General features: G+C 35.7%; 1 protein-coding gene across 2 annotated transcripts; it reads right to left on the minus strand.

Moving 5' to 3' along the window:
• Nucleotides 1-3318: 3318 nt before the first annotated feature.
• On the minus strand, nucleotides 3319-9724 carry LOC109242623 (coiled-coil domain-containing protein 124-like). 2 transcript variants are annotated; one of them, XM_019409457.1, is made up of 4 exons: nucleotides 9325-9724; nucleotides 6525-7185; nucleotides 6184-6303; nucleotides 3319-3522 (listed from the first exon to the last, which is right to left on the minus strand). In XM_019409457.1, the coding sequence occupies exons 2-4, from the start codon at nucleotides 7080-7082 to the stop codon at nucleotides 3505-3507; spliced, it is 696 nt and encodes a 231-aa protein (XP_019265002.1). In that variant the 5' UTR covers nucleotides 7083-7185; nucleotides 9325-9724; the 3' UTR covers nucleotides 3319-3504. The 2 variants fall into 2 exon arrangements, with proteins under 2 accessions (XP_019265002.1, XP_019265003.1); XM_019409458.1 differs by lacking the exon at nucleotides 9325-9724 and having other exon boundaries at nucleotides 6525-7211.
• Between the last annotated feature and the right edge of the window lie 270 nt (nucleotides 9725-9994).

The raw sequence follows: 9994 nt of genomic DNA on the forward strand, positions 1-9994 counted from the left end.
TCCGATCTAAAATAAATGCTTTGTGACCTAAAATATTCTAAATTTTTATCCTAATGCATTGGATATGCCATTAAGTAGTCTTTTAAGCTAATTCTTAATGTGCACCCATGAGCCAACTCAGCAATTACCAATAGGGACGGACATAACTTATAAATTATGAGTTCATGTGAACCTAGTAGTTTCTATTCAGACCTTGCATTTTTATTAAGAAATTTATTAAATATTTATAAATATGTAACTATGAATTCAATTATTATGGTATATTAACTAGGGATATTTACCTATCTATACTATATTAGAAACTTATTTACCAATATTCTCTATGTTTTGTAGTTTTTAATAAGTATCTAGGTTTTTCTTACAAATTGTGTAGATTGCTCATTAAAATGCTCCCACCCTATTATTAGCGCCTTCAATTAAGAGATTCACTTATATCCTTTCTTTTTTTTTGTAAAAATAGCACGGTCTAGCCAGTTTTCGACCGGTCATTCAAAAATAGCCGGCGTTTACCAAGTCAATGAAAAATAGCCACTATTTTGCTGCAACAGAGACCGGTCCAGCATAATATACTGGAGTTCGGTGCACCTGTGTATGAACTTCCAGCATATTATGCTGGAACTCCAACACACGGAAAGTTCCAGCATAATATACTGGAGATTCAAGCACTTGTGTATGAACTTCCAGCATATTATACTGGACTGGTATACTTGCTGGAACTCCAGTATATTATGCTGGAGTTCTAGTGTACTTATGCTGGAACTCCATCATATTATGCTGGAGTTCCAGCATACTTATCCTGGAACTCCAGTATAATATGCTGGAGTTCAAGTATACTAATGCTGGAACTCCAGCATAATATCCTGGCGTATTTTTCGGGTTTTGAACAGTGTTTTCGCTCAGATTTATCTTTACATGAAAAGTGGCTAAATTCCAATTACTTTTGAAACTGGGCTATTTTTGAACGACCACTTGTAAATCTGGCTATTTTTAAATTTCACCCTTTTTTTCCCTCTCCTCTTCTCTATACTTTTTTTTTACAACAAAATTCCTTAATCTACGCCCAGAATCTCCATCCTCTCTCTTCCCACCATTGCCGACAATTTTATATTATTAAATCATCATCGTTCTTTTGCTGGGAGACCAGAGAACATTGAAAATGAAGAAATATTCAGGAATTGTATGATAAATGTATCATAATTGTATTTAAATTGTATCAGATACATCAATACGTAAAATATAATTGTATCATACTTGTATCACAATTGTATATAACTTGTAGATGATACATTAATATCCAAAATAATACCTGATACAATACTAATAAATTTATATATAAATCATATATTTGTGATACAAACTGTGAAATTCGTCACGACCTCACAACTGCTCATAATTCAAATACAAATTTGATACAATCCTAAAAGAATTCTTACACAATTTTGATACAATTCTGATACAACTTAAAACTGACTCTAAACTTAAACAGATACAATATCGTATTATACTTGTATTAGCATTGTATCATGTATTATTTTAGGTACAAATTGTGATACAATTCTAAATTATGATACAACTTTGATCTTCGTCTTTTTCAAGTTTCAATTTATAACATCAACCTAGAACCAACTCTAAACTTAAATTATAATACAATATTATATTTTAATAGTATTAGTATTGTATCAGAATTGTCTTAGGTATTGATGTATCAAATACAACTCAGATACAATTATGATACATTTATCATACAATCGCAATACAATTCCGATACTTCATCTTCCTCGAGTTTCATTATGAAATTCAACCTAAAACCAGCTTTAATGTAGAGTGAAGCTTACCCACAACTTGATTGTAGAGCAAATCTTCGAATTTTTTCTGTATTGTATAAATAAGAAAGAGATTTTGGACGATTAAAGAGAGAAATCGTATATCAACAGTTTTGGAAGAGGAAAGAATCTACAATTTTGGGGGGATAATAGTGGAAGAGGAGTGAGTAAGCGAGATTTTGGGGTTAGAAAGATCTAAGTTGCTTGGATACGGGAGCTGGTGTCCGACACGGGTGCGGATCTAGAAGTCGGATCCTTCGAGATGTAAATTCTAAGATTCGGGAATACGGATCCTAGTACGGATACGGGTGCAGGGATCCGGCTAAAAATAATTTACAAAAATAAAAATAGAAAAATATCTCTAAAATCTAAATTATGAGAATTTTTGTGGAATACTTAAGTATAGCCTATAAAATGTGAATTTCTTTTTTATTCTCAAGTTGTGTAGATAAGTAAAAGATTGATTTAAGGCATGTTATTTTCTTCAAACTTACCCTAGTTTTGGTTCTGATTTCGAGAATCAAATTGTATCTCATCTCGAATTTTTTCATCCATCGTGGTCAAAGTATCCAAAGTTGTTTTACCAGATCCGGTACGGATCTCATACCCACACCCATACTAGTGTCGTGTCAACACGGCTGCGGTAGCTAAACTGCCATGTCGAAGCAACTTAGAGAAAGATTATGGGTATCAATGGGTTTCTTACTGTGGGTAAATACAAATAGAGGTGATGATTTTGGGTTCAGTGGGTTTCTTACGGCGATGATTTTGGGTAAGTACAAAGAGAAGTGATGATTCTGGGTAAGTACAAAGACAGATATAGTTTTCCTTGAAAAAAGGAAGAGTATCTTAAATGTAGGGGATTATGTGTAACTGTTACCCAATATTTAAGGTATGTTTCATTTCCTCCTTTTATGGTTTTGTATAAAACTAGTAACTATAGTTATATAAAGTAATTAATAAGGAACCTAAATAAAGATAGTAAATAGGTTTGTATTATAGTATAGCTAGGTAAAAAGTGCATCATGGAATTTGGTGGTTGATGGATTGGACGCCAACTTCTTTAGGCCTTAGTGAACAATAGTGTCGAAGGTAATAAAAATGACAGATTCCTAACAGAGAAATAGTTGTTAACTAACTGATTCAGTGTAATCAAAACTTTCCCGAATAGAGAATAAATTGTTAACCGACTGATTCAATACCCTTATTGTTGCTCTTTTGGTTGTAAACATTGCATTCTGATGTCCAAGTGTAACATAAAGACCATATAAATCAAGAGTATGTAAACACTAAATAGTTGTATTATGGCCTTTTTGTTAAACTTTGTCATTAACAGCCATGGAAGGAGACACACACACACACATATTTGACAACTTTTTCTCCTTTCATCCCTTTGGCAGCTCAAAAGGGTACAAGCTTGTTGAATAAACTATTTACTTTATTTTTTAGAAGCAAATCATGGGGGGGGGGGGGGGGGGTCGTGTGGTGTAGACAGTTAATATGAATACAGGGGAGAAGGGACATTATTAAAGTGATTTAATTAAGAAGTGTCATCACTTCAACAAAATAGAATCATGCATTGCAAATGTCTTTTGCCAGAACACTTTATCAACCCAGGTCAGATGACATACCACCAACATACTCCTCAAGCAGACACTCCAGCCCTATACAGGAAAAGAACTTATGGTTTGTCCGCAATCTGCATAAAAGATTAAGATGAAGTTAGCTACCATAGGCGACAACTAGAAGATACAATCTGCATGAAGTTGAAATGCCAGGATGTTGAACTTGAGAAAAACACAACTCGTTTAACAATTAATGCATCCATAGCTCCCACTCCTTACATAATCATACATGCATTGCTTGCAGTTCCGACCATGACCACAAACAGACTGAGATTTAGCAAATTGGACACATAATACTATACCCTACAACTGCTGCTTGTAAAGACAGAAGGCAACCAATTGAGGGAAAAAAGAAGCCAACATGTTAAAAGAAGGTGCTACACTTGTCTTCCTCTAACCCCTATACTGTTTCCTACAGGTTTTCAAACAATGCAGCAAGAAGTCAACCTGTAGAGAGATATTGCCATCTCCAAAAGGATGTAACTCTGCATTTTGCTTATGTCAAGAAATGGAAATACAAGTCAATCTTCTTTACTTGATAACAAAGAGGCCGCATTGAATTTCTCAACACATTCTTTTCTAGAAAGCACAAAAAAATAGTAACACAAACTTTGAAGTTTGAAGCATATAGAATTAAAAGGTCACATTAATTTCTCAACGAATAAACAAAAATGTGCCAAACTTGACAGTTCGAAGTGTCAGGCAAACAGCAATACTCCTATCATCACTATGGAAAGAATCTGGTACCAGGTCCATAAAATGACAAACTGATTTAAATGGAGTTAACTCAAACAGCATAAAAGTCATGATTTAGAAGTCTGTCCACAACATATCCAGCTCAATAACAGGTCATATGAGCAAAGAATGCAAACACATTCCCCAGAAAAAAAACTAAAAGAGGGTCTGGGACACCATATCCCCTTGAACTTCTAAAGTTTGTTTTAAGCCCCTTCCACTAATTCAATTAGTCAACTAAGAGAAAAATTAAAAGGGAAGAAATTAACCACTTGCCCAAGCAACTTGCCACATCTGATTCATCTCAAATGGCACATTCATGAGGTGAATAACCAGATGAAGGAATCAATTATAAGCATTTCTCCAAGTCATCTATGGTTGCAAAATAATAGTACTTACTATGTATCAAAACTAGATAATGTAATGCGTAATTTCAATCAACCTAGGGTAAGCATGTTTGAAAAAGTAGGAAAACATAATAGCCTTATATGCATATATGGAGGATATATATGAATCAACTATGGTGAGGATAAATTGAAGAGTTGAACTAAACCTTTAAAAGGTTGGGGGAAAAGAAAAGCTGCTTGTAAAACAAACATGAAAACTAAACAAGTTAGTAATAAAACAAAAAGAGACTCAAAGCTGCATTGAGAAGTGTTCACATAAGTTGAAGACCAATAATTTACCATATTTCCCAGCCTAAAATAATAATCCTAAATGGTACGGTGACATTAAAAAGGACCACTGAGAAGTTACTTGAACCTAACAGGACTCCAACTACATTCATCCAGCATGCTTTATTAAGTCCCAAAACAACCACTTCAACAATGCAGAAAAACTAAATTGAGTGGCAATAGAGACTGATAAAAAATTCGATCACTCCTGACAAAGAAGAAAGTTAACTTACAGTGTCCCTGCCTTTTAACAAAGAAAGACAGTAAACTGACTACAATCAAGTTTATTGTATCCTTAAACAAATTAAAAAAGTTATAGTGATCATTATCAAAAATAAAATAAAAAATTTACATTGACCTACCCCTAGAAATTTCATATCCATAAAATGCCTCTTCTTAATTTTCAGGGGCTGTACTTGTAAATATTAGATACCAGCCCCGTTTTTTGGGTGCTGAAGAATTTAATTGTTACCTTTTTCACAAAAAAAATCAGCTGTAGATCAGAATTACTTACCAGGCCACAATTTACCATATACAAAATGAATTTTACCAGATACAAGATCTGTTTTCATTCACCAACAAAATTTAATTCTACTTACACAGAAAATTTTAAGAATGATTTGAAAAATTATGTTACATTTCTGCCTACTTGCAAAAATCGTCTTTCAAAAGAAATAGTAATCGAGGCAACAACTAATAAATACGCATCTATGACGAGCTGTAACAGGGCTTCTTCCTGAATATACAATAGGCCTTAAGATAATCAGAACCTCTGAAGACAAATATAAAGAGGGATGGACAAGCATATACAAAGTACAGAGAACCTAAAGACAAGAAAAGTTCGAAATGAGAGGAACGAGTGTGGCCTAGTGCACAATGAAGTGAGTGCAAACCTAGGAGACCAGTGTTCAAATCACGAGACAAAAAACACTGTAGTTTCCTCCCATCTGCCTAAGCTTTGGTTGCCATAGTTACCCAGTATCTATGATGATGGAAGGTAATAAGTACCTGGAGGAATAGTCAGGAGCGTGCAAGTTGGCTTAGACACTACCGTCATTAAAAAAAGAGGGTAATCTGCATCCGAAGAACTAATAAAGCACATTTCTTTAAAATCGTACAGAGCGCGATTTTTCTTTCGTCAACGTTAACATTCATAGAACTACTGGAAACGCTGCACAATTCATGTACTCACGAAATATATACAGAGGTCATTCACCATATACATCATTCAGGATTCTAGATATATAGAAATAATAGCCAGACTTTTTTACATTAAAGACCACTTATCTTAACCATTTTGTCAGTATTTTTTTGAACACAAAGCACCTGATTAAGAGGATTATCCGGAGATTTCTTCCATAGCTTCCAAATCAAGTCTTTGTATTGAGTGTGTGTCAATCCTGGCTTCTCCTCCTTCAGCCTACGTAGTTCGGCTTCCTCAAAAACCTACAAGTATGAAGTACCACACCAATCACCAAACAAAACGTAAATGTGCTACATTACTAATTTATTAGCATATCCTAGTACAAAGTGTAAACTTTACCACCGAGTTGGACTTTTTAAGTAGAAAACTTCCAATTATGAAAAATCAAACTCTTACTTGGAAACTACAACATTTCAGCCTCTAGTAACACAATTATTCAATGAATAACAAATATGACGAATACCTTAAAGGATGCTTTGAGTCTCTTCTCAGGATGTTTATCAACAGGCAAATTATCAGTAACAGCCAAATGAGCAATTGCATCCTCCACAGTACTAGCCTCTACAATGGAATCATCGCGATTCGTATTTGTCACGAGTACTAATTTTTCATACTCGTCCTCCCCAGCCATACGACTCTGCTTCCGCTTATCCTCCTCCGCCTTCTTCGCTAAAGCCGCTTGCTCCTCCTCCTTCCTCCGCCGGATTTCTGCCTCCGTCACCTTTGGCACCGGGATGGCGACTCGGTTAGCCTTCTTATCCGGCTTCTTCATTGACTTCTCCAGCTCTTTCTCTTCCAGCTCGGCAAGCCGACGCACCTCGGCTTTTTTGGCAGCTGCCTCCGCGCGCTTCTCGGCTTCTTCTTCGCGTTTCTTCGCGGCGCGTGACTTGGCTCCCTCGGCTTCGCGCCAGTACTGTTCTTCTTTCTCTCGAGATTCACGCGCTTTGCGTTCCGATTCCACGGCGCTCTTCCGAGACCTAGCCTCTTCGGCTTTGCTGTTCACTCCCATTTTCTTCGGCATTTTCGCTAATTTCGCAGCTTCCGATCAATCTCCGTCGCCGATAATCTCCCGTTTCCAAATGGGCTTTGAAGTATTTGGTATTTACCTTTGGGAAGTTATGTGGCTGATTTTTAAAAATGCCAAATTTAGAGCTGGTCGTTCAAAAATAGTCCAATTTTATAAGTAATTGAAATTTAGCCATTTTTTATGTAGAGATAAATCTGAGCGAAAACATTGTTCAAAACCCGGAAAATACTTCAGTATATTATGCTAGAGTTCCAATATAAGTATACTTAAACTCCAGCATATTATACTGGAGTTCCAGGATAGTTTGCTGGAACTCCAGCATAATATGATGGAGTTTCAGCATAAATACACTAACTCCAGCATAATATACTGGAGTTCGAGCAAGTATAATGGTCCAGTATAATATACTGGAGCCAGCAAAGTATACCGGTCCAGCATAATATGCTAGAGTTCATACACAAGTGCACCGAACTCCAGTATATTATGCTGCACCGGTCTCTATTGCAGCAAAACGGTAGCTATTTTTAATTGACTTTGTAAACGGTGGCTATTTTTAATTGACCAGTCCGAAAACTGACTATACCGTGAAATTTTGGCTAAGTTATGTGGATGCTTTGGGCCAAATTCGTCTAGACTATACAATTGGGCCAAGGAATGTGGTAGGCGCGGAAAGTGCACAGATAGCCGATTTTGGGACCCTCCATTTAAGGCATAGCCGAAGTTTATAAATATTTATAAGTTTAGCCACTTAAAAACAACTTCCACATATGCGACCAAAGTTGTAAAAAGTCACGTCCGGAGTTACAAACTTTACCTGAATTTTAGTATATTGCTTGTGCAAGTAAACTTTCGACATACGTGTTTCACTTGCTATGGCTAAGCTTCTGTCTTACTGGTTTAAAGTTTGCACATTGCTTGTGCGAACAAATTTCGAATTTTCGCGATTGATGTGTGGATTGCCATAGTAAAACTCCAGATATATGGATTGAAGTTGGCTCATAGACATTTAGACATTTTTGTCTAAAGTTTATCAACGTTTCACCTAAAATTTGTTAACATTGGCTATAATTTAAATACTTTGAAAATTGATTATAACTTAAATAGAAGGGTGAAAATTGGCCATGCTTGTCCTTGACTGGGTAGGTTGAAGTATCAGGACAAGTCGAGCCAAACTTAACATTATCAATTCTTTCTATTGAATTTTTCAAAAGAAAACGATTGAGAATTCCGATTGACAATAATTTAATTAATGCTTCTTATCTTGGATTAAAGATAAAAAATTGAACTTAATTAATTCTTAATCCAAATGAAAATAAGAATGAAAATTAATGGTTCAAAAATAAATAAAAGAATAGAGAGGGTAAAATTCTACACTATATGTGTATATAAAGGAAAGCCAAGATCTAAATATGATATAGCTTCGAGATGCTTGTATGGGTCGAAATCTGACCACGCCTGGATCCGCATTAAAAAGAATGGCGAGGAGTTGATTGAGCCATGGTTGTATTCATAAGACGTCATCACAACGAGTATCTCGGCCGCTACCGAGATCGAACTATCTAAAAGCTTGTATGGCGAGGCATATGTCGTGACATTTAAGGGGGACGACCTAACGCACAATGAACAGACTAAGGCCCTCTGGATAAGAACCGTTGGATAAAAGGGAATAATTACTATATAAATAGAAAGAGATAACGAGAGCAGAGGGGCTTCTCTGAGGGAGAGGAAAAAGGCAGAAGAACCAGAGCAGGTTGTAGGAGAAAAGCACGAGAAATTGTAGATCTTGGCATTAAATCTTTGAATCGTCTTTCTTGAATCAATAAAGATAGATCCTGCAACTATCAATGGTATTCCCTCTGTTCCTCCTTTTGTTTTTACATTATGGGACGGTACTTCATGAATGTAAGCATGTTATTTATATTTGATATCTTTTATAAGTCTTGAAAGTTCATGAGCTATATCTTACCCTCCTATTCAATGTGTTTCGATGTTTAATCTAAAGTTAATTATCCTTGGCTAAGATTTATCCTCTATACTCTTATTAATTAGTTTAACGAAAAGCTTAACGCTTTTTGGTCAAACAACGCTAACGAAATATTTGAAGCTATTGACGTCAACATAAGCAAAAGATGATTTTTAGTTGTTCAGAACATTGGTGTTAATCCAAAACTTGAAGGCAAAGTATAGAAATTCTGGCAATTAAAAAACCAGAAAAAGCATGCTATATCTGCCATACCTTCCTTTTCAACGTGGAGTGATTCGATTTAATAGTGCTGAATGTCACAATTTGTTGAGAAATTGCCAGCGTCCCATATCGGTATTGTATAAGAAAATGGATGAAGCAAGGCCTATATAAGCCAAGGCCAATAGCAGAGGTAAGGCATCTTTGCGCTTGGGGCAATGACGCAGCTAGTGAGGTTCTAACCGAGGCGCGTCTATTGCTGGTTGAAAACTATTTCCAAACCCCCTCTTCGGCCTGGGTTTGCCTTGGCCGTTGAGAATTTTTGCAAGGGCTTCCTTACCCAGGGTAAAGCCCTACAATTTTAAGTTTCAATATTTGTAATGGTGATATACTGCAAAAGTGTTAAGGAGTACTTATTGCAAAGCCTTATCTAAGTCGGTTAGCTTTTGTTTAGATCCTTGAACCAAGTAGTTTTTTTTTAGATTCTATATACATGTATTAAGAAATTTAATAAATGTATAGAAATATTTGAATTATATAATCTTTGGTTAGATTCTATATACATTGGGCAGGATGGCCTAAATGCCACCTATAATTGTGCCACTTTGTCATGTCGGTCCTCTTACTTTATTTTTTTTCCAAACACTTTAACTTGTTCAAAAATTTATATTTTAAACCTCTGTGTGTATCTCACTTGTTTAACATAGAAGACACATCATATTCC

The sequence above is a fragment of the Nicotiana attenuata genome, unplaced genomic scaffold (genome assembly GCF_001879085.1).
Source record: "Nicotiana attenuata strain UT unplaced genomic scaffold, NIATTr2, whole genome shotgun sequence".
Lineage (NCBI taxonomy): Eukaryota > Viridiplantae > Streptophyta > Magnoliopsida > Solanales > Solanaceae > Nicotiana > Nicotiana attenuata.

What these genes read in the sequence shown, in the direction of transcription:
- LOC109242623 (XM_019409457.1), bottom strand. Translation starts at nt 7,082, where the DNA reads ATGCCGAAGAAAATGGGAGTGAACAGCAAAGCCGAAGAGGCTAGGTCT. An exon ending in GACTCAAAGCATCCTTTAAG is followed by an intron (nt 6,304 to 6,524) that starts GTATTCGTCATA and finishes TCATACTTGTAG; the next exon opens with GTTTTTGAGGAAGCCGAACT.